This window comes from Spizellomyces punctatus (genome assembly GCF_000182565.1).
Source record: "Spizellomyces punctatus DAOM BR117 chromosome Unknown supercont1.3, whole genome shotgun sequence".
In the NCBI taxonomy this organism is placed as follows: domain Eukaryota; kingdom Fungi; phylum Chytridiomycota; class Chytridiomycetes; order Spizellomycetales; family Spizellomycetaceae; genus Spizellomyces; species Spizellomyces punctatus.
This window is the reverse complement of record NW_015971539.1, coordinates 10,899-31,004: the sequence shown is the minus strand read 5'-3', so window position 1 is coordinate 31,004 and position 20,106 is coordinate 10,899. Positions and strand designations below refer to the sequence as shown.

Genomic DNA, 20,106 nt, shown 5'->3' with positions numbered 1-20,106 from the left:
TCTATTCGTGTTACCATCATTGCCGGCGATGTACACTGTGCTGCCATCGCCCAGTTTAGGACTCAAGCGAATTTAAAACGGGACACGAAGCATGTATACGAAATTCCACCGCTGCAGGATCCAAGGTCAGCAGCCCCTACGAGTATCACTTTGTATGCACATCCTGACGTTGCTCTTCCTTGACAGATTAATGTACAACATTGTATCCTCCGCTATTGGGAATATTCCACCACCAAAGATTGTGTTGAAATTGTTCCAATGGTCGTCTTCTCGTAAACCGGTGCTGAATGTACCAAATACGACCGAAGGACTTGTGCATATTTTCCAGCACGACGTTGATGGCCATCCTAACAAAAAGGGACACCGTAAAATTATGGCTCGGCGTAACTGGTGCGAGATCGATGAGGTGGTCCCTGCCTCCTGGATTACACGCCAGGAAAGCGGTGATCCAGTGGTAGACGAGAAAATCGCAACTCCAGAGCTTGCAGTGTTTCGACTTCGTTTCGAGCCTCCAAAGCATCGCCAGCACATTGGCATTGGGGTTTACCACGTTAGCATTCCCCGATTGGTTGTCGGAGAGAAAGAGAAAGAGCTTCCTGGCTTAATTGAAATGGCCGAGAAGAACAAAGAAATGGGAGTTGGTGTTGCTGAAATGGATGAAAAAGTTGCAGACGAGGCGGAGACGGGTGGGCAGGCTGGGCAAAATACCAGTGCACCACCTGTGGAGTCTATGCTATCGACGCCATCACTATTTTCTCATCCTGAACCTTCAGCTGCTTCGAAAAGTGCCGGTACGGATGGAAATGCAGAGGGCGATGGTATCCCCCTTCAACGACAACAGCCCAACGAGTGGCCAACACAAGAGTACGAACCAGGAACTCTGCCACAGCACCCGTTTGGCTATGAGGAAGATGCAAAAGGCAAGGGCAAGGTGGTAGAATGAAGTCGTTATGATTGGCTCATTATTGGTGGGTGGAAAAAATCAGAAGTTTATCGTAGAGTGCAGAGTGATTTCATGGATCAGATGCATCCAACCTTTCATAGGCTGGAGGAACACCGTACTCTGAGCTCTATTTCACATGTAATTTTCGTATTTACCGTATCGTAATTGTACTGTTTTTGGTTAAGTTTTTCTTTATATTGGATAGTTACACTTTCGTCCTTGCCGCTTCCAGGCTTTCTGGTTTTATACATTTCCCTTACAGCACTTACGATACAGTATCGTCTTCAACAGGAGAAGGACCCGAAAAATGTGGGAAGCGAGCATAGACAATGGATATTACTTTTTGTATACAGATCCAAGTCACTTGCTAGGGAGCTGAAAGCTTGCCTGAACCCCACAGTCTCAACATCCAGCCAATGGTTTCCTCATCACACCTACGTATGCAGTCTTCCATATACGCTACTTAACATAGCAATAAGGGGCATACCAATGTATGTACGGCAGGCCCCACCTGCTCTCCGCTAGTTTATTCTTTACCTTCACTATATCGTTCACTATATCGCTATGGGACATGAGGCCAACCGAGGAGATTGCAAAACGTCAGTTTGTTTGGATTACGTGATGGGCCTCGTGACGCGATTTGACTTATCATCATCCATTGCGCAGGGGCCCTTCGCAGTCCTTTTGTTCGCCATTTTCCAAGGTGCCCATTTACTCATTAACCAAGCCAGCTAAAATCTGTAAAATACGCTCGTAACCCTTTCGTTTTATCAAGCAAAACTCTATTATTCGCTTTACGCTCAAGCCCCCGGCTTTCTCATCATCAAGTTTTAATTTCGCTGAGCCACTTTTGGATAGCTTGACCAAGTTTTTGCATTACCAGTTTCCCCGCTGTGCCCACGGAGGAATAGGACGGCGCCTCATGTTATTCTGCATAACTTGTTAAAAGAAATAAAAGCAGAACGAGAGTTACAGCCTTGCGACAAGTTTCCTGACTTCGAATGACAAAGCCGTCGAGAGCGGCTTATATTCCTCTTTCGGCACCTCCTTTCGCCTCGTTTCATTCTGGGGAAGAAGACGATGAGGAATCCATTGAATTTTCACGATATGGTAGTCCTGTGGCGGGGGGAATGGTTGTTGAGAATGAGTTGAAGTCGAAACCCAAACGGCCAGGATTGGGAGGCAGCTTTCTATCGAGCCCGTATGCCGAACCTGTACCTGGAGCGGAAATTCCGCAACCACCAAGTGGTTTGAATCCCCTTTTTGAAAAGCTACTTCCAGTGGACGAGGTCGGTGAAATGCGTAGGAGATTCATTTTGTGCTCAGTGCTGATTTCTCGGACTTTAGGATGTCCCGTTGTACATTGATGTTGGAAATAGAGGATATCGCGATATCCCATTTGCTGTTTTATACAGTATTGCGTTGATAACAATGTTAATAACTGGGATTGTGGTTCTCTTTACTACAAAGGTACGGCGAATGCCCACTCATCTTAATATCTTACCATGAAATTGACCGTGGTGAATGATTGCAGAACGCACGATTGGATTCTATTTTCCCCCGACCTATTTACACTACCATTAGGGACTCTGCCGGTATGTCTGCATACTCTCATGTTGACAACCCGCAAAGATGTACTTAGATTGTATGCTAAATTTAGGGTTACTGACGGCGATTACCGGCGTGGCCGTACTCGTCGGCGCTGCTTGGCTAAGTTTGTTGAGGTCGTTTGTTAGGGTGAGTCTCCTGCAGTTTGTCATGTTTCTCGTGATAGAGCCAAGCACCAACAGTTGTGATGGGATCCTTCTGTAGCCTGTGGTCGTGATAACCATTCTGGCAATACCTGTAACGTGTCTCGGGTTCTTTGCCGCGACTCTTACAAACTCGATTCTTGGAAAGGCCCATGATGCCCCATACCTTGGAGTGCAATACGATGGGATGATCGTACTTGCTACAAGCTTTTTGATGGGCGGTATCGCCTCGGCGACCTTCCTATTCAATCGCCGGCAAGAGATTGAACAAACTATCCATATCCTTCAGGTGAGGAAATAGTTGCACTTTGCACTCCATGATGTTCCAGACTGATAATCAACGGTGAATTGGACAGCTGTCGTGCGATATACTCCGAACGAATCCGGGAATTTTCGTCGTATCGGTGCTTTTGACTGCGACGTATATGCTCTTTGCTGTCGCCTGGATGTTCTTATTTAGTCACTTGTTTCTTCGAGGACTTAAGGAAACCGATCCGTCCGGTAGGCATTGTGTATTTTATCTCCTGCAGCACTCATGGCACTCAACAGGCAACCTTGTTAACACAGGCGTGGTGCGATGGCACATGGCAAACGGAACTGGCTGGGTTGCTGGATTCTTTACGTTAATGTATTTCTGGACATCGGCCATTTTTAAGAATGTGGAAAAAGTCACTATTGCCGGAGTTGTTGGCGAATGGTACTTCCAAAGGTCAGCAATATATACGTGGCTGTGTCGTTGTGTAGCAATTAACATGCATTTGGAAGTAGACCTGAAGGGGCTCTTTCTACCGATCGAACGTTGAAGAATTTCAAGGCCGCCATCACAAAGTCATTTGGTAGCATCGCCTTTGCATCTCTCATCCTTGGAATAATTCAAACGATGCAATTTATAACCCGGTTAGCTCGCGGAGTAAGTCTGGCTTTCATGTAGCAACATACAAAGGCACTTGACCAATCTCTTTACTGTAGCGTTCGTCGAATAACAGCGCCATACACGCGTTCCTAACGAGCTGCTTGGATTGTTGGGGTCAATTAGCCGACAACGTATCCTCATACGCGCTAGTATATGTTGGATTGAGTGGGGACTCCTTCTGCGTGTCATCCTACCGAACCACTCGCATATTCCGTCGAAACTTGATATTGGGTCTAGTTACTTCCACGGTCACCCGATTGATACTACTCATGGGCACTGCCACCATTGCCCTAGGATGTGGCGTTGTGACTTTCTTTTTCGCATCGCGCGGACTAGGTAGTCCATTTGCATATGTTGTTGGTGGTGTCGGTACCGTTATACCATTCTACGTGGTCCAAGTGCTAGGACACGTAGTGCAAAATACGTAAGTGATGTGGGAGGGATGGTTTTCGCAAGGGTGACCTTGCTAACACTCATTCTGTAGCGTTGACGCAACGTTCATTTGTTACCTACTCGATTTGGACATGAATACATGTCATTGTGAGAATGCCCATCGAATATTTGGAAGTTCTGTCAGCTGATAGTTATTCTGGAGAAAAGTTAGCAGTCTGAAACTTGTAGATTGTGGTAGTACTTTTTTTTTTTGCGGGACTGTGAGATGTGTGAAATTCCTTCTTTTCTTGTCTTATTCCTTTTGTTTCCTTCCTTGTATTGTTATATTTGTGTACGATTTCAACTTTTTACCCTACATAGTACATTGTTTGAATTGTTTACGTTTTCTTTTGACAAAAGACATTGTCGCTGCTAAGAGTGAACCCTTGTGAACGAGTTCTGAATCTGTGATTGTCAGAAAGTGTCAGTTGCGCGCAACAGGTGTCATCTTCCATTCGAAGGCGCTTGCGGAATGCTTGCAAACGGCATTTCTTTACGTACATTCCCCACACTCAAAGACAACCCAAATTCTACAGGATTCATTGATCGTTCCCCCTGTTTGCTCTTTTACCTGGACCCTGTGAGGCTTTTCTAATGATGCCTACGCATGTAATCTCGGGATCAGGCAGTATCTGGTGAGAACGATCTGAGGGCTTGCTCGCTGAGAATTTATATCGTGACAAAACTAAAACCAAGTTGGATGCAACATTCCCCACACTTGATTTAAACGCATCAACGTCTTTGGAGCCCTCCATTGAAAACCACTGCTACTTTTTTCCATTGATCAAACTCATTTGCCTGCCTTTACTTTCTACTTTTGCTTTGTGACGTTTATCCATCATGTCTGAACAACGAATCAAGACTTCTACTCCCATCATGCCCAAGTGGGACCCGACCAGGACAATGAAGGCTAACGTATTTTATGGAACCTGTGACGTTCGAGTGGAGGTAAGCTCACAAATATCGGCGAACGATCTTCAAATGGGACAGCACGACAAGATTGATATGTTCTCCATGATGTTAGACCGTGCCTCGTCCAATGGTCACTCATCCCAAGGATGCACTGATCCGTGTAACAGCCACCACTATTTGCGGAAGCGATTTACACCTCTATCACAATGAGATTCCCGAGATGATGAAAGGCGATATTCTCGGTCACGAATTCATGGGGATTATCGAGGATGTCGGCGATCAGGTCAAAGATCGCAAGAAAGGACAGCGCGTTGTGGTTTGCTTTGACATTGCTTGTGGGACATGCGACTATTGCAAACGGGGCGAATTTACGGGATGTGATACAACAAATGACTCTGTAACGATGGAGAAAATGTACGGGTATAGGCTTTCCGGGATATTTGGATACTCGCACTTGACTGGGTGAGATAGTGTTCCAAGCAGGGTGGAATTGGATTATTTGTTTTGCTCATTTGTGTGCTTTCACCTGCCGATTTTTAGAGGCTACCCCGGTGGACAGGCTGAATACGTCAGAGTTCCTTTCGCCGACATCAATACCCTTCCCGTTCCCGATAGTCTTCCGGACGAGAAAGTTTTATTCTTATCGGATATTGCCTGCACAAGCTGGTACGCCAACGAATGCGCTCAAGTTGGTAAGGACGATAAAGTCGCAATTTGGGTAAGTGTTCATTGATATAAAAGAAAAATTGGTGTGGGTAATAATATCGACGATACCAGGGAGGCGGACCCATTGGTCAATTCTCTGCAAGGTATCTCATGTGATGTGCTACAACAAATCCTCTTTAGATAAAGGCACACTGAGGCTTATCATTTTTTAGATGGGCTATGATTCGGGGTGCTTCCAGTGTTGTTGTGGTGGAAACTGTCGAAGCGCGGCGAAAGATGGCCGAGTCCTACCCTGGTGTTAAATCACTCAACCCAGACGGCATTGACGTCGTCGAAACCTTGAAAAAAATGCTCCCAGGTAGGTGTGCATCCCGCAAATTGTACTTTATTAAGCTGCTAATCTGCTTTTATTTGCAGGCGGTCCGGATGCCTGCATTGATGCGACGGGTTTCCGCTACTCCAAGACGTTGGTCCATAAAGTTGAAAGGACCATCAAGGCAGAAACTGATGCAGTCGATATCTTGGAGGAAATCATCAGGTCTTGTCGCAAGGTATTCTCATGAATTCGCAGTAGCCAGCTAAAGAGAGTATCCTAATTACATTGTGACACAGTACGGTAGGATCGGTCTCATCGCGGATTACGTTGGATACGCTAACCACTTCCCCATCGGTGCATTGATGGAGAAAGGCAAGTTGTGTGCAGTCTTGCACTCCTACTTGACAGCTCGTTGCCGCATGAAACTGTCAGTGCCTGATATTGATTCAATTCAACAGCCATCTTAATCCGCGGTGGTCAATGTCCGTGCCAACGGTACTGGAAAGACCTTCTTGGTCGCATCGAGAAAGGCCAAATCGACCCTTCGTTCATTATTACTCATCGCCCCGCCTTTGAGGACATTCCCAAGGCATATGCAACCTTTGACAAAAAGGAGGATGGCATGATCAAAAACTTCATCAGGCCTCCGTCGGCTGTAGCTTATACCTGAGGAAAGGGCAAAGTTGCAAACTGTTTCTCGCTTAAGCAAAAGCGTAGCTTGAGTAATCTTTGTACATATTCTTCATCGGAGGCATTTGCTCGTTGTCAGATGTTGCATTTGCTATCATGTTTTGCTCTGAAATTTAAAATTGCCGGAAGCTTACTATCATGCTTAGTCGCGTGAGTCCACGATCAGATCTATTTCGTGGGGCTGTCAACCACCAGTTTGCTATTTAAACGCTTCTTTTGCCCAGTTGCCCATTTTGTTTTTCAGAAACCATGCACTCCCAACAGCAGCAGTACCTCAGTGAGAAGGACTTGCTCCTTCCGTATGCTGCACAATCACCAGTGCCCCAAGAAAGGCAGCGTTCGTCAAAGTTTGTCAAAGCGGGTGCTCTTCTTGTTGTTGCAGCCATGGCGGCGTTATTACTGAACCCTCTGGTGAGTGTACCCTGATACCATAATTGTTATGAAGACGAATGTGTCGCTTAAACCTTGCGGGGCCTTGCTAAACAGGTCACAGCGTTGCAAACAGTTTTGAAATCTTCACACCGTCCAATGTATTGTCACCAGCCACCTGAATTTGAGTACACTCCTGAGCCTGGGATATGGCATGCCGATCCCAGTAAAGTCCAGGCAATTGAGGTAGAAGGCAAGGGCGCATCGGTATGGAATCAAATTATATCGGATATTGTCACCCGACCCAAAAGGGCATGGTGCTCACTGTCCATCCCGTTTTACAGAGCGGTGGAATTACTCTAAGCACATCTTCTTCGATTACCACAATCACGGCTGAAGCCCACTTTCGTCTCGCCTCTGAAGAGCTCATTCGCGACATACACGTTACCGCAGTAACTACTTCATCCGGTACATTCCAGTTCACTGTGGAAACACCGGACCGGCTGGATGGACGATGCATATTGTCAGATGTACGTCTCACCCTACCCACCTCCTTGAGCGAACGTCTCGCGCTTAAAGTGAAAGGTCGGAATGCTTTCATCAAAGTCGAGGATATGGGGGACGTGCAATTCGGGGGCGTGGAATTGATAACTGTTAATGGTGCCATTGACATTGTCAAGGTGAGCACATGTTACTGCTGTTCCATCCTGGAAGACGACTAACCATTCTCTTGTGTTGTTAGACCATCAATGGGGCGGATATTGGACTCCAAACCACAAACGGCGCCATCCAGGGTGATGTCATCTCAAAGGCATCGTTCAAAGGAACAACAACAAATGGCGGGATAAAACTTTCCTTTCCCGCCTCTGACGAGCATCCCAAAACCATTTCGGTCCACACCACAAACGGTGTAGCTCATGTCTCCCTTCCGGACAGCTTTTCCGGCCACTTTGCTGCATCAACGAAGATGGGCCGTGTCACTGTGGAAGGGAGTGATCTGCATTTTGATGACTCTGGCAGACCCGGACATTTTCCGGGCATTGGCGGACGTCGGACAGGATGGAAAGGGGCTGAGAATGGCGAACAAAAGGTTGAAGTCGGAACAGTTAATGGCGCGGCAAGAATCATCTTTGTTTAGTATTCTGGGCGGAGCGGATTGCCTTTGCATGCACAATCTGTGTGACCCTTTCGCTATGATCAAAATGTACCAATTCGGCGTATAGTTTTATCTTTTGTCAAACAACTTTGGATACCTCATTGCTCTTCAGAATCTAAGCTGGGTATGGACATCAAATCCGCTGATTCCGATTATCAATTGTAGTGAATGGTCAATCATGGTGATCGAATAAATAAGACAAGTCCCATCTCCGGAAAGCGGCTACATGGTTGTGCGTGCATTCGACAAGTACACGATATTGATCGTACCATTCAGTACTAATTCAAAACTTGTATAGTCAAGAGGCAATCAAATAAAGTCAAAGTCATCGTCCTCGCTCTCCTCGTCGTCCTCATCTGTATGCCTAAGGAAAATACCACGTGAGTTGCAAACTGGGGCAGGGTCCGGTGTACAACATGGGTATGACTATACATTGGTTTGGTTGAAAACCGAACAGCAGATGATTTTGCGAGGCGTTCTTTGGCCTCTTGAATTCGCGCTCTCTAATAGATCCAGGGCTACCGGTCAGAGTTTGGTTGCAACACGCTGACGCTATGGATCATGGGTATACCTCGATCTGCTTCTGTCGCTCATCTTCCAACTGGACCACTTCTTCAAGCGGCAGCGCTCTTACTTTACTGTTCTGTGTGACGGATTGCAGGGCTCAGTAGATGTGGAATACCAATCCCAAGAGGATGCCTACCGCTCCTGGGGACTTTGCGTGAGCTTTTGATGGTGATTGATGATGTCGGCCCTGTGTTCCATTTCTAGCTGGAGAACCTTCCGCGGCATTTCGCACGTGTAGTTCTCCCATCTTCTCCTCTAATTCATGTATTTCTCTGTCACCAGTATCTGATGGAATGCTCATCCTTCTCATCTGGTTCTCCATGTTGGTTAGTTCCACATCGTTTTCTTCGTCTTCAGCGTCCGCATCTTGTCCTTGAGGGCTGCGCTGCGGATTACTCAATTGGTTGTTCGCTCCACGCTCCATAGTAGCATCAATCTCTTTCAGACGAGCTTTTATTGCCTCGGCAGTGAGCCGCAATTTCTCGCCCTTATCCGACAGACCCGATATCAAGGCACTACAGCATCACAGTGTAAGGCGCTTTTGCCACCGAAAACCTTCCAAGCACTGTAGCCTTGTACTCAGGTTCACACCTGTCCTTCAGCGTATCTTCTGTACGTGCAAGAAGGGCCCTCAGCTCTGCTGGATCGCGGATGGTTTGAAGGTTGTGTTTGTGATCCTTGCGTTGTCGCATGAAGTTCACGTTGGGCGCAGATCTTTTGGGAGAAGAAAAGCGGCTCGGAGGGCGTAGGTCAGTATTTATCTGCCACTCGGGAAGGGTCCCGCGGACGGCGCTTGGGTTTTCGGCCATTGTTCAAATGTGGGGATCGACAAGGAACTGTGTGAGGTTAAGGTTGGTCATTGCTACTAAGCCGTCGTATCAGGTGATCAACCACATTGAACAAGCCATGACAAAGCGTGGCTTTTCGGCCTCATGCTCAAAAGTTTCTGGATATGCATGACTGCAATAAACGCAGCCAACTGTAGTAACGCTTTCGACCGATTTTCCCATCAAAATAAGTATTCTATTCCTTAATTTGCTGGCGATATGTGATCAATACCTATCTACTCATAGCGCCAGACTGGACTTCAATGTTCAAGTGTTCTAGCCTCGTTTCGTACTCATTTCGTACTCGTTCCGTACGTAGATTCAGAATACCTCGTTCCGCTTCCTAAGAAACCAATCCGAAAGGCGACATCCTCTGATTCCGGCACTGTTCTCCACTTGGTGACATTGTCTCACATCGCTCTACAAGACCACAAGAACTCCAATGCGCACCAAATCCCAACTGGTAATCACGTGTGCACCTTCCCGAATTGCTGACTAATGCACAATCCGTCATTCGATCGACTCATTTGCGCGGTCGCGCTCGAAGCCAGCACGCGCAAGATGAGTAAAGATAACTTGAGTCTATTTGAAAATTACACGGGGGAAACGGCGATTTTCGCTTTAAAGGAGGAGACAAACTCGCCTTGCTGATTGCTGCCCAGATATAAATGCTCATACGGTGCTGATGACCTTGCTGTCTTTTCTCAAGTGGCAAACATAACATTGTCGACACCGAGGCCCACCACATATTTGACGAAAAACGAACACTAGTTGAAATATGGGCGGGAAAATCAGTAAAACTCTGAAAAAGGCAAAGACCAAGCGCAGATCAGCAGAAACAAGTGCGGACGCTCAAGGCAGTGCGGTCACCACGCCAGCTCCGGGTGCGCCTAGTACACCTGCATCGAATGCGCCAACGTCTGAGGCTGCAGGTCCTGCGACGGACGCGCAAAAGGCAACAGCTCCTCATGATTCTACCGTTGGACCTGTGTCGTCTGCACCAGCCGTGGAAAAGGCGCTACCTGTTGCGCCTGAGGTAAAGGCCGAAACCGCAACAGGTGCTGCCACTGCAACGGGCGATGCTAGTGCAGATGCAGATGCCCTCAAATCGAGCCCACCGACAGATCAAGTAGCGGCTCCTGCAAAACCAAGTCCTGCACGGAAGCCCAAGATTTACGTGATTATCCATTCGAACTGGGGACATGTCAAGAAGCTTGCGGATGCAATCCTGAAGGGGCTGGAGGAAGGTGGAGCTGAAGCAAAGCTCTGGCGTGTCAGAGAGACGTTGTCCAAAGAAGTATTAGAGAAGATGCATGCAAGTACGGAATTCGAGGACATCCCAATCATTGAGCCAGAGCAAATGGTGGAAGCGGACGGCCTCTTGTTTGGAATTCCGTAAGTTCGGCATACGTAAAGCGCTCTTTGGGTTTGAAGTAACACTTGTCTCTGCTAGTACGCGATATGGCACCCAACCCGCTCAGATCAAGACATTCTGGGATGGAACTGGGCACCTTTGGCAAAAGGGGGCTTTGATTGGTATGTCGTCCAGGAAGGATTTAAATGGTATCAGGTTCTCATTTCCTCAACTTCGTACCAATACAACTAGGAAAATACGGCGGTCTCTTTTTTTCAACTGCGACACAGCATGGAGGACAGGAAACCACAGCCTTTTCTTTCCTTCCACACTTTGCGCATCATGGCATCTTATACGTGCCCATAGGTATGTATGTGACGGTACCTCTTCATACTCTAGTGATTAACGAATGACTTTGTCAATACCCCCAGGGTACACAACTCCCATTCTGCATGACAATACTGAGGTCGTTGGGGGTAGTCCTTATGGTGCTGGCACCATTGCAGGCGGTGACGGATCTCGTCAACCATCTCAGAAGGAACTTGATATTGGTGTTCACCAGGGAAAGCATTTTGCAGCTATTGTTTCCCGAGGTTTGTCTGTTTAAGCCTTCCGTTCAATGCTATATGATGTTGTTTTTTGGGCTAGGATTTAGGTTATTGGAGGGTGGATATGTATCTTGACAAGGATGGTATTGCTCAGATGGCTATTAATATAAATGTTGATTTGCCTTGATTTATCTTCCAAGTTCCCAAATCCACCGTGATGTGGTTTAACTTTGTGGTGAAGGCCAACTCACAGTCACATGATTTCAAGATGGCTGTGCCACTGTTGCGCGTAGCCGGTTTTCTTCCCTTGTCGAGCTGGTGAGGGTTCTGCCAACAGCACCTTGCGGATCCGTCACATCCCTCCTGTTCAACGGAGGAGCATCTGCTACATTAGAGGTCACCGGTTACGCCTCAACCCCTTCATCGACCTCGGTATCCCCTGTCTCCGCCTTTGACAGAGGTTACCCACGCTTCTCTAGCTTCTTTTCTCTTTCTGTGACCGGGGGAGGAAAGAGGCCTTTTGCGCAATCATGTCGCGATTCTACAACAGGCCCGAGAATGCTCTCAAGCGGGCTGAAGGTGTGTAGGACCATCCTTTGTTTGGGCAAGGTAATCGAAATCCTGGGAGCTCTGCTGACAATTGTGACTTCTTTTGTAGACCTTATTGCAGTGTCCCAGCCTGCGTCGGCATTGACCCTTCTTCATGAAATTGTCATGTCGAAACGGTCAAGGTCTACTCCTTTGGGGACTCTTGAGCCGATTATGCTAAAGTTTGTCGAGCTTTGTGTTAACCTTCGCAAGGGAAAGACTGCCAAGGAGGGTCTTCACCAGTATAAGAACATTTCTCAAAACATTACGGTGGCGAGCATTGAGGTTTGTTGTTATTGTTAGCATCAGAATAATAGTTCAGCAAGAACTAACGACTGTCGCGTATGTAGCAAGTGATCAAGCGATTCATTGAGCTGTCTGAGGCTAAGGTGGCCGATGCACAAGCCAAAGCCGAGAAGATTACATTGGATTCTGTTGAAGATCTGGAAGCCTCTGAGACTCCGGAGTCTATCATTTTAAGCACTGTCAGTGCTGAAGTGGACAAGGACCGTACGGACAGAGAGGTGGTGACTCCTTGGTTAAAGTTCTTGTGGGAGGCCTACCGAACAGCGCTGGACATTCTGAGGAACAATGCCCGCTTGGAGATTTTATACCAATCGGTGGCCAACCAGGCCTTCCAGTTTTGCTTAAAGTACACGCGCAAAACTGAGTTCCGTCGGCTGTGCGAGCTCCTTCGCCAGCACCTGGCTACTGCCGCCAAATACGCTCACCAGGCTCATGCTATCAACTTGAATGACCCTGATACCCTCCAACGCCATTTGGACACTCGCTTTGTGCAGTTGAACGCAGCTACAGAGCTTCAATTGTGGCAAGAGGCATTCCGGTCTGTGGAGGACATCCACAACCTGTTGGCAATGTCGAAGAAGCCGCCAAAGCCCTTCATGATGGCGAACTACTACGAAAAGCTTGCCAGAATTTTCATGGTAGGGGAGAACTACATGTTCCACGCCGCTGCATGGAATAAGTACTACGGCACCGTGCGCCAGAACAAGAACTTGAGCGAGGAGGAACACGAACGAATGGCCTCCATTGTGCTGATGTCTGCGCTTGCCATCCCCATTATTACAACCTCAAAGACTCGCGGTGTGTACATGGATGGCGACGAGAACAAGCCAAAGACAGCACGCCTGGCGAATCTCCTTCGTGTCTCCCGGACTCCCACTCGTGAAATTCTGTTGAAGGAAGCCCTCAGCAAATCCGTCTTCGCTCGTGTGCGTCCCGAGCTGAAAGAACTCTACCAGATTTTGGAAGTTCAGTTTCACCCACTGTCGATCACCAAAAAGATTGCGCATCTTCTGCCCAAGCTCCAGGAAGACAAGGATCTGGCAACATACGTGGAGCCTTTGCACCAAGTCATTCTGACCCGCCTTTTACAGCAGGTTGGTACAGCGTTTATGTATTAATAGGTTGACTGGAACTAATGTTATCTCTATGTGCGCATTAGTTGTCGCAAGTCTACACCACGATCAAAATTGACTCGGTGGTCAAATTGGCGTCGTTCCCCGAACCTTTTAGCTACAGCGCTCACCACATTGAGAAATTTATCATGAACGGCTGCAAAAAGGGCGAGCTATCTATTCGTGTCAATCATCAGTCGCAGACCCTTACCTTTGAGACAGATGTCTTTGCGGCTTCAAGGGGAACAATTTCTGAAGGACCTCAACTGCAGGTAAGCAGTGCACACTGGACTCCCTTGCCTGGCCCTTTTATTGAGAGTATTTTCTGTAGTCACTCCCATCTGAGCAAATGCGTACCCAACTTACGCGTCTCGCAAAACGCCTTCACACTGCCGTTGCTTTGATTGGCATGACGTCGCAGACTCTACCTCCAGAAGAGCGCGTGGTTCAGGTTAAGAAAGAAGCCAAGGCGCGAGCGTTCGCGGAGGCCGTTGAACGTCTCGAGGAAGAGCGTCGTCAGACCGCGCAGAGGCGCTTGCTCATTGAGAAAAAGAAGGAGCTTCGTGAGAATGAACTGATGGCTAAAGTAAGTTAAAGTCATCGATTAGAAAGTACGATTGATACTTATCAATGGGATGGCGTCACAGGAAAAGGCCGAGCAGGAGGCTAGGAAAGAGCGTCTCGAGAAGGAGAGAGAGGCGGAGAAAATTAGGCAGGAGGAGGAATCTAAGAAGCGTGAGCAGGACCGTTTACTTCAACATCGTTTGGAGATTCAAAAACAGGAGGCTGCCAAGCTCGCCGCCAAGCTTGCGGAGGATCTCAAGGATAAGAATGTGAAGGTCAAACAGGAGGAGCTCGAAACTCTGGACACTACCCGTCTCAGACAAATCCAAATTGAGCAACTTGAAAAGGAGAAGCGCGAAATGCAGAATAAGCTGAAGGCCATTGGCAAGAAGTTTGATCACATTGAGCGTGCCTACCGCAAGGAGGAAATTCCTCTCTTTGACAAGGACTACGAGGAACAAAAGGTCACCGACATGGCCTCCTACAAGGTTCTCATTAAGGCAAAGCGCGAGGCGGCCAAAGTTCAGCACCAGGAAGCCATGCAGCAGAAATCCCGCATGCTCCGCATGTTGGATGATTACCGTTCTCTGAAGGAGCGCATGTCTGCCGAGCGGAACGCCGAGTACGAAGCCATCCGTGCCGATGCCGAGGCGCGACTCGCTGAAGCTAAACAGCGGAGGATTGAAGAGTACAAGCAGCGTAAGGAAGAAGAACTGCGCCGTCGTGAACACGAAGAACAGGAGAGGATCCGCCAAGAAGAGCTGGCCAGGATCCGCGCCGAAGGTAAGAACCGGACAGGTTGCCCTTGATAGTGCCTCGGATTATTTATATCGAAGCGTATCGCTTTTACAGAGGAAGCTCGAGAAGCAGAAGAAAGAGCAGCTCGACAGGAAGCCCAGCATGCAGCTGAAGCCGAGCGCCTCAGGTACCTAGTAATTGCAACCGTGTCTGAGAACAAGAATAGGTTAAACTCATCTGATTATAATCCGTTAGAAAATTGGAGGAGGTTGCGCAAAAGACTCGGGAACGCGAGCAAGCTATTGAAGAGCGCCTTGCACGGGAAAGGGAGCAACTGCGAGCTCCGCCTACGCGACCCGCAGAGTCTGAATGGCGCAGACGTGAACCTGCGCCTGCACCAGTACCCGTCTCTGCCGCAGGCGGTGCCACGGGAGGCAAGTACGTCCCACCGGTACGTCGCCAAGAGTCTGGAGGAGGAGGATGGCGAGCTCGTGAGGAGGCAAGGAGAGAAGAGCCTGACGCGTGGCGGCGCCCGGAAGCTCCTCGCAGCGAAGAGCCTCCTCGAGAAGAGCGTCCGGGAACTTGGAGACCTGGTGGTGGCTCGTGGCGACAAAAGGCAGGGGAGGATCAAGCACCCCTACGTGATACTCTTCGCGATGTTGCCCGTGATGCCCCCCGCGAACCTGCCCGTGAGGAACGTTCTGGAGCCTGGAGACCTGGCACAGGAGGATGGCGTTCAAAAGCGGAAGAGCCGCGATCTAACGGAGTTGAACCATCCTCGGCGGCACCTGGCAGCAGATGGAGGGAGCGTGAGCGTGAGCGAGGATCTGATCAACCACCGCACGATGATGGATTCACTACTGTCCGTCGTACCAGTCGTCGTTAGGGCTAGGTGAATCATGTAGACCTTGTTCTCTCTGTCTGCAACTTGAGTAGTTTGGCTTGTTGGACAAGGAGCTTTGTATATGCACCCCCCTTCTTTTTTTCATTTACAAGGCTTTGTTGATTTAGATAGTTGATAGCTTTTTTTTTGTCGTTATGCATCAAAGAGGAGGAATTTATTCTTTTCACGTATCCATTTTCCCAAATGTTTTTTAAATTGCTTGTGCAAATGTTTTATTCCTTTGTCCTTGCTGTTCACGCCAGGCGGTCAAGATGGCCAAAGGAAAACTGAGCCTTTTGCTGTGCGGACAAGTGACTTAGCGCTTAAACAACAAGCACGGAGAAACAAGAAACAACAAAGAAGAAACAAAAACACAAAGTGTCTCTCATGATATCATCATGACAAAGAGTAGAAATGTCATTTAATGCATATGAATGTGATTATTCTTTTGAGGCTTTCTTCATGTAAATTCCATGGAATGCGTTGGAATTGGAATGAATGCTCATTCTAATCATGAGTGTAAATGACGTAAACACAAGGGACTTACAAGGGGAATTGCTCAACACTTGCTTTGGTTTGGCCTTGTTTATTGTCACGTTTTTTATTTTCCTCTGGGGGGCCATATAAAAGGAGGTCTTCTTGCATCAATTTCCATCTTGAGCTGCTCTTTTGTTTATCAATGCGGACGAGATTCTCGCAGCTGTCATCCTATCGCCCTGTCATTTCTACCTCCAGCTTGATACCCGGCACTACATCCAAAATGCTTGCCACCATTGCTTCACCCAGTCCTTCCTACATGGAAGCGCCCTATCAGCAAATACCAGGGGATCATTCCGTTCACCCCATTGACTCCCTTCCAAGCATTCCCTCACGGAGACCAGACACGATTATTCAAGCACCGTCGTTTGAAACGAAACCTTCTTACCCACGTCGTGGCCCCCGAGTTGTCAACCCACTTGACGTGTTGGCTTCTATTGCTCCTCCAGTATCTGGCATTGCACCAGCCGCCGAAGGTGCTTCTCCAATTGAGTTTGACGTTCCCGTTCCGAATCCTCCTTACCCGTGGTTAAACAACCGGGGAGCAAGAATTAGCATCCGTGTTGAAGAGGAGGGCCGTGTCGAGGATGAAATGAGAGCTTGCGAGTGGGGTGTATGCAGAGAAGGCGCGTTTGAGTAGAAGTGGGAGCTTGTTTGATTCGCATCGTTTTTTATTGTACAAACAGTTTATTGTGTTTGTTGTATATATCTTTGCGTTTGGTTGGGGAAAAATGTTGGGTTGAAAATTGGATATCGTAAATATAAAGAAACATTTGACAGTACGCTTTTCAAACACTAGGCACAGTGCAAAGTGGTTATTGTATCTGCTGAGATAGCGACTTTTGGCGTGACTCGGATGCATTGCTGATCTTCAATAGCGAAGCAAATAACAGTAAAGTAGGCGATATCCCCGTGCAACACGAAATGCGACAAAACACTAGATTGTAGAGACCCACATTTCGCATCGATTCTATCTTGGACTTTAGTGTCTTGTTGATATCTTGGGGCTTCTTTAAGCAGCAAAGACAAAATCAAAGAAATGGAGGAAACTTCCAACATCTAGAAGCGAATCCCCGACCTATAACCAGAAAGGAAACTAACTAGTATTAGAATCTGCCGGCAAGTTGAAATCGCCGTTGCTTACCTTCCAGCAATGGTGAATAATAGGGACGTTTTAGGGGTCATCCGTGGAATCACATCACCAATGAAAAAAGAATTTCTAATGTAGCGCATGTAAACAGATTTCTGGACAGACATGGGTGGATGTCAAATGTGGGCTATAGAAACTACTGTTAAATATCCCATTTTGTTCCCTCACGATATTCCATTTGACACACAGCTTGGGACGAGCCATTTAATCCAACAAACGTCAAAAGACTAAAGTCAGTCAAAAACAAGATGGACTCAACCGCCGACCTTGTCGTCATATCCCAACTCGATCTCCTTGACACGGCAGGCACACCCCGCGGTAGCATTGGCAATCTCAAGCAGTCAAGAATCTATCGCAAACCCGGTGGTGCCCCTGTTCATGTTCCTCGGACGCCCAGCCAGGAAGCGGGTCTCCAGGCTCGCGAACTTGAGAGCGGAGGCGACGCTGCAGTAGAGGAAGAAGAGGGAGAGGAAGCATTTTCGGAAAGAGATACCGACCAGCTTGTGAATCCCAATGCATCGGCCAAGACACTGCATGAAGAGAAGGAGAAAAGTGGGGAGCAGGACCCCACTATTCTCAAATCATCTTCCTTGGAGCCACCGAAAACTGCTTTTCAAACCTTTGTTGCAACGAATCTGGGACTCTTTTACATGCTTTTCGCTGCATGCCTGTTCTGTTGCATGTCTGTCGGCGTCAAGGCCATGACCAAGGCTGCAGAACAACTGCCGACGTTGGAGATTGTTTTCTTTAGAAGCGTGTTGGTTTACTTTATGGGAACTGCTTGGATGCTTCGCTGGGGATATGAGGATTGGCTGCTGGGCCCCAAAGATGTTCGCCTTTTGGTGAGTGAAGCAGGCTTGATATCAACAGTAGCGCCTGATTGTTGACTGTGATGTTTGAATTGTAGTTGGTCCTGCGAGGCGTTATTGGGTTTGGTGGATTGACGTGTGGATGGTTTGCATTATCTATGCTCAACTTGGCGGATGCAACAGTTCTTGGATTCTTGTCACCAGTCTTTACAGCCATTCTCGCTCGATTCATTCTAAAGGAACCTTATGAGGTAACGGCGTAATCATCTATCATGACTTCGATATCACGGAAAAACTCTAACATTAGTCAAACTTTTTAGCTGATTGACGGGATTACTGGGGCTTTATCCATGATCGGGGTCATATTCATTGCTCGTCCGTCCTTTTTGTTTGGACGCACAGCCGTGGACGCTACGCCAGATGACCTTTTACAAGCCGGACCATCTGATTTCGGGTCCGAACAAATTCCGGATGATCCTTCTACTGCTTCCGAGTTTGCTCAAGGCTATCCGTCCGTTTTGGACCCCACATCATCGACTCCTGCAACCGCAGCCGCAACTGTAGCCGCATCCAACGAAGGAACGCGCATCTTGGGAGTTGTCATAGCCATCACGGGTGCTTTGTTTGGAGCCCTTGTCTACATTGTTGTTCGTCGCCTCAAAGGCCGAGCGACTCCCATGCATATTGTTTCAACTTTCTCTCTCATGTCCGTTCCCCTGTCCCTCTTATTCGCACTCGTTCTCCCCTCCCCACACCCATGGATCCTCCCACAAGACCCGCTAACTTACATGTACCTCGTCCTCGTCTCAAGCTCTGCATTCTTTGGTCAAATCTATCTTTCAAAAGCCTTACACATCGAAACAGCCGGACGGGCAAGCAGTATGAATTATGTCCAAGTCGTTGTGGCGTTCTTGGCCGAGTGGGCCTTGTGGGGAGTCCAACCGAGTGTGTGGACTTTGATTGGGAGTGCTGTAGTGGGCTCTTCTGTAATTGCGATTGCGGTTTGGAAAATGAAAAGTCAGCGTGCAAAGTGAAGTTGCGATTTGGACGTTGGGTTTTTAGTTGGAGAATTTACAAAGTGCTGAATATATCAAAGGTTTTCAAAGTACTGGTTTTATGTTGAAGATGTATGAAAGAGTCTGGAAAAATACTGGAAAAATACTGGAAAACCGTCATAGAAGCAGTGACTTGAAACTTTACATATTTTGGAATTTCTTGCATCTATTTTCCACCTGAACGATGTAACTGATCTGGTCGCTCCCATTTGAAAAGATGTTTAGTGTGCCAAGTTGAGGACGAAGAATGGTTTCTTGGCCGTAGATCTTATGAGCCACTGGGGTTAAAGTACGAGAAGCCTTTACTACACAGTAGAGAACCAGTGGCCGCTACATGGATGAATAGGGTTGGGAGCTTCGTACTTGTTTTACCGCATATCTCAATTGCGACTATCGATAGCATAATGCACATGCGGGTCCAGTGTCCTCCACAGCTAATCTGAGCGCTTATTTCGTAATGCACCTTTGTAACGATATCGTAGAAGATATGCAAGCTTCGTCAGTCACGACTCGCCCACATCATTGGCTTCACCATAAATACAGTGATATTGAAAGTCTGGTTGAGCAGAGTTGGAAGTCTCGCCGTACTCATGTGCGAGCAAGAAAACACTTGTGATTTAGATTTGCTTTATCTTACCAAGGTTCTTTTGACGAGGATCTCCATCACGAGCAAGTAACGGCATTTGTTTTTGTAAGGTCAATGTCTCCCATTATATCCAGACCAAAGATATGTTGATGAAGTATGATACTATAAGTCTTTTGTATCTCGAATTTTTGATACATCTGACAAATCAAAGCCCACAGAGACTACATATCCTGTCAAGCAGCGACACCCTCACGATAGTGTGGTGTAAACTTGACAGCCAAGGATTAGAACATCTATTGGATGATTTACTGGCCTGTTCAGTCTCTCGCTAGGC

General features: G+C 47.6%; 8 protein-coding genes across 8 annotated transcripts in view; 7 read left to right on the top strand and 1 right to left on the bottom strand.

Annotated features, from left to right (window-relative positions):
• The window catches only part of SPPG_08950 (uncharacterized protein), a gene marked incomplete at both ends in the record, with an annotated part of 3,032 nt that extends 2,089 nt beyond the window's left edge, over positions 1 to 943 (top strand). Inside the window, 2 exons of the mRNA XM_016757100.1 lie at positions 55 to 125; positions 187 to 943. Of these exons, the coding sequence (XP_016610657.1) occupies positions 55 to 125; positions 187 to 943 (828 nt within the window). The remainder of the gene's footprint in view (positions 1 to 54; positions 126 to 186) is intronic.
• Positions 944 to 1,621: 678 nt separating this feature from the next.
• On the top strand, positions 1,622 to 4,423 carry SPPG_01704 (uncharacterized protein). Its single transcript, XM_016750024.1, has 10 exons — positions 1,622 to 2,232; positions 2,291 to 2,413; positions 2,478 to 2,538; positions 2,604 to 2,680; positions 2,756 to 2,983; positions 3,051 to 3,195; positions 3,262 to 3,403; positions 3,463 to 3,604; positions 3,664 to 4,031; positions 4,092 to 4,423. The coding sequence occupies exons 1-10, from the start codon at positions 1,945 to 1,947 to the stop codon at positions 4,186 to 4,188; spliced, it is 1,671 nt and encodes a 556-aa protein (XP_016610656.1). The 5' UTR covers positions 1,622 to 1,944; the 3' UTR covers positions 4,189 to 4,423.
• A 456-nt stretch (positions 4,424 to 4,879) lies between these two features.
• Positions 4,880 to 6,603, top strand: SPPG_01703 (uncharacterized protein; the record flags this gene model as incomplete). Its single annotated transcript, XM_016750023.1, has 8 exons — positions 4,880 to 4,987; positions 5,064 to 5,413; positions 5,492 to 5,669; positions 5,729 to 5,760; positions 5,830 to 5,975; positions 6,035 to 6,168; positions 6,230 to 6,314; positions 6,392 to 6,603. 8 exons carry the CDS (start codon positions 4,880 to 4,882, stop codon positions 6,601 to 6,603), a joined length of 1,245 nt encoding a protein of 414 aa, XP_016610655.1.
• Positions 6,604 to 6,790: 187 nt separating this feature from the next.
• SPPG_01702 (uncharacterized protein) lies at positions 6,791 to 8,551 on the top strand. The gene is made up of 4 exons (XM_016750022.1): positions 6,791 to 7,034; positions 7,110 to 7,259; positions 7,337 to 7,672; positions 7,735 to 8,551. The coding sequence occupies exons 1-4, from the start codon at positions 6,873 to 6,875 to the stop codon at positions 8,128 to 8,130; spliced, it is 1,044 nt and encodes a 347-aa protein (XP_016610654.1). The 5' UTR covers positions 6,791 to 6,872; the 3' UTR covers positions 8,131 to 8,551.
• Positions 8,222 to 9,556, bottom strand: SPPG_01701 (uncharacterized protein). The gene is made up of 5 exons (XM_016750021.1): positions 9,307 to 9,556; positions 8,852 to 9,230; positions 8,720 to 8,791; positions 8,581 to 8,651; positions 8,222 to 8,512 (listed from the first exon to the last, which is right to left on the bottom strand). Exons 1-5 carry the CDS (start codon positions 9,522 to 9,524, stop codon positions 8,458 to 8,460), a joined length of 795 nt encoding a protein of 264 aa, XP_016610653.1. The 5' UTR covers positions 9,525 to 9,556; the 3' UTR covers positions 8,222 to 8,457.
• Positions 9,557 to 10,096: 540 nt separating this feature from the next.
• SPPG_01700 (NAD(P)H:quinone oxidoreductase, type IV) lies at positions 10,097 to 11,627 on the top strand. Its single transcript, XM_016750020.1, has 4 exons — positions 10,097 to 10,937; positions 10,996 to 11,078; positions 11,149 to 11,262; positions 11,328 to 11,627. Exons 1-4 carry the CDS (start codon positions 10,321 to 10,323, stop codon positions 11,501 to 11,503), a joined length of 990 nt encoding a protein of 329 aa, XP_016610652.1. The 5' UTR covers positions 10,097 to 10,320; the 3' UTR covers positions 11,504 to 11,627.
• Positions 11,628 to 11,769: 142 nt separating this feature from the next.
• SPPG_01699 (translation initiation factor eIF3 core subunit a) lies at positions 11,770 to 15,840 on the top strand. The gene is made up of 8 exons (XM_016750019.1): positions 11,770 to 12,023; positions 12,103 to 12,317; positions 12,383 to 13,432; positions 13,498 to 13,722; positions 13,782 to 14,036; positions 14,098 to 14,797; positions 14,867 to 14,939; positions 15,008 to 15,840. The coding sequence occupies exons 1-8, from the start codon at positions 11,975 to 11,977 to the stop codon at positions 15,636 to 15,638; spliced, it is 3,198 nt and encodes a 1,065-aa protein (XP_016610651.1). The 5' UTR covers positions 11,770 to 11,974; the 3' UTR covers positions 15,639 to 15,840.
• Positions 15,841 to 17,410: 1,570 nt separating this feature from the next.
• SPPG_01697 (uncharacterized protein) lies at positions 17,411 to 19,317 on the top strand. Its single transcript, XM_016750018.1, has 3 exons — positions 17,411 to 18,164; positions 18,230 to 18,382; positions 18,452 to 19,317. The coding sequence occupies exons 1-3, from the start codon at positions 17,571 to 17,573 to the stop codon at positions 19,163 to 19,165; spliced, it is 1,461 nt and encodes a 486-aa protein (XP_016610650.1). The 5' UTR covers positions 17,411 to 17,570; the 3' UTR covers positions 19,166 to 19,317.
• Positions 19,318 to 20,106: the final 789 nt, after the last annotated feature.

Excerpts from the sequence above, each read along its gene's own strand:
- SPPG_01704 (XM_016750024.1), top strand. The coding sequence starts at position 1,945 with ATGACAAAGCCGTCGAGAGCGGCTTATATTCCTCTTTCGGCACCTCCT. Across the intron at positions 3,196-3,261 it reads TAAGGAAACCGATCCGTCCG|GCGTGGTGCGATGGCACATG; the intron begins GTAGGCATTGTG and ends TTGTTAACACAG. Across the intron at positions 3,404-3,462 it reads GGCGAATGGTACTTCCAAAG|ACCTGAAGGGGCTCTTTCTA; the intron begins GTCAGCAATATA and ends ATTTGGAAGTAG.
- SPPG_01702 (XM_016750022.1), top strand. The coding sequence starts at position 6,873 with ATGCACTCCCAACAGCAGCAGTACCTCAGTGAGAAGGACTTGCTCCTT. Across the intron at positions 7,035-7,109 it reads CGTTATTACTGAACCCTCTG|GTCACAGCGTTGCAAACAGT; the intron begins GTGAGTGTACCC and ends CTTGCTAAACAG. Across the intron at positions 7,673-7,734 it reads GTGCCATTGACATTGTCAAG|ACCATCAATGGGGCGGATAT; the intron begins GTGAGCACATGT and ends TTGTGTTGTTAG.
- SPPG_01701 (XM_016750021.1), bottom strand. The coding sequence starts at position 9,524 with ATGGCCGAAAACCCAAGCGCCGTCCGCGGGACCCTTCCCGAGTGGCAG. Across the intron at positions 9,231-9,306 it reads GAAGATACGCTGAAGGACAG|TGCCTTGATATCGGGTCTGT; the intron begins GTGTGAACCTGA and ends GTGATGCTGTAG. Across the intron at positions 8,652-8,719 it reads AGCGACAGAAGCAGATCGAG|AGAGCGCGAATTCAAGAGGC; the intron begins GTATACCCATGA and ends TGGATCTATTAG.
- SPPG_01700 (XM_016750020.1), top strand. The coding sequence starts at position 10,321 with ATGGGCGGGAAAATCAGTAAAACTCTGAAAAAGGCAAAGACCAAGCGC. Across the intron at positions 10,938-10,995 it reads GGCCTCTTGTTTGGAATTCC|TACGCGATATGGCACCCAAC; the intron begins GTAAGTTCGGCA and ends TGTCTCTGCTAG. Across the intron at positions 11,079-11,148 it reads GCAAAAGGGGGCTTTGATTG|GAAAATACGGCGGTCTCTTT; the intron begins GTATGTCGTCCA and ends CAATACAACTAG.
- SPPG_01699 (XM_016750019.1), top strand. The coding sequence starts at position 11,975 with ATGTCGCGATTCTACAACAGGCCCGAGAATGCTCTCAAGCGGGCTGAA. Across the intron at positions 13,723-13,781 it reads CTGAAGGACCTCAACTGCAG|TCACTCCCATCTGAGCAAAT; the intron begins GTAAGCAGTGCA and ends TATTTTCTGTAG. Across the intron at positions 14,037-14,097 it reads AGAATGAACTGATGGCTAAA|GAAAAGGCCGAGCAGGAGGC; the intron begins GTAAGTTAAAGT and ends ATGGCGTCACAG.
- SPPG_01697 (XM_016750018.1), top strand. The coding sequence starts at position 17,571 with ATGGACTCAACCGCCGACCTTGTCGTCATATCCCAACTCGATCTCCTT. Across the intron at positions 18,165-18,229 it reads CCAAAGATGTTCGCCTTTTG|TTGGTCCTGCGAGGCGTTAT; the intron begins GTGAGTGAAGCA and ends TTTGAATTGTAG. Across the intron at positions 18,383-18,451 it reads TTCTAAAGGAACCTTATGAG|CTGATTGACGGGATTACTGG; the intron begins GTAACGGCGTAA and ends CAAACTTTTTAG.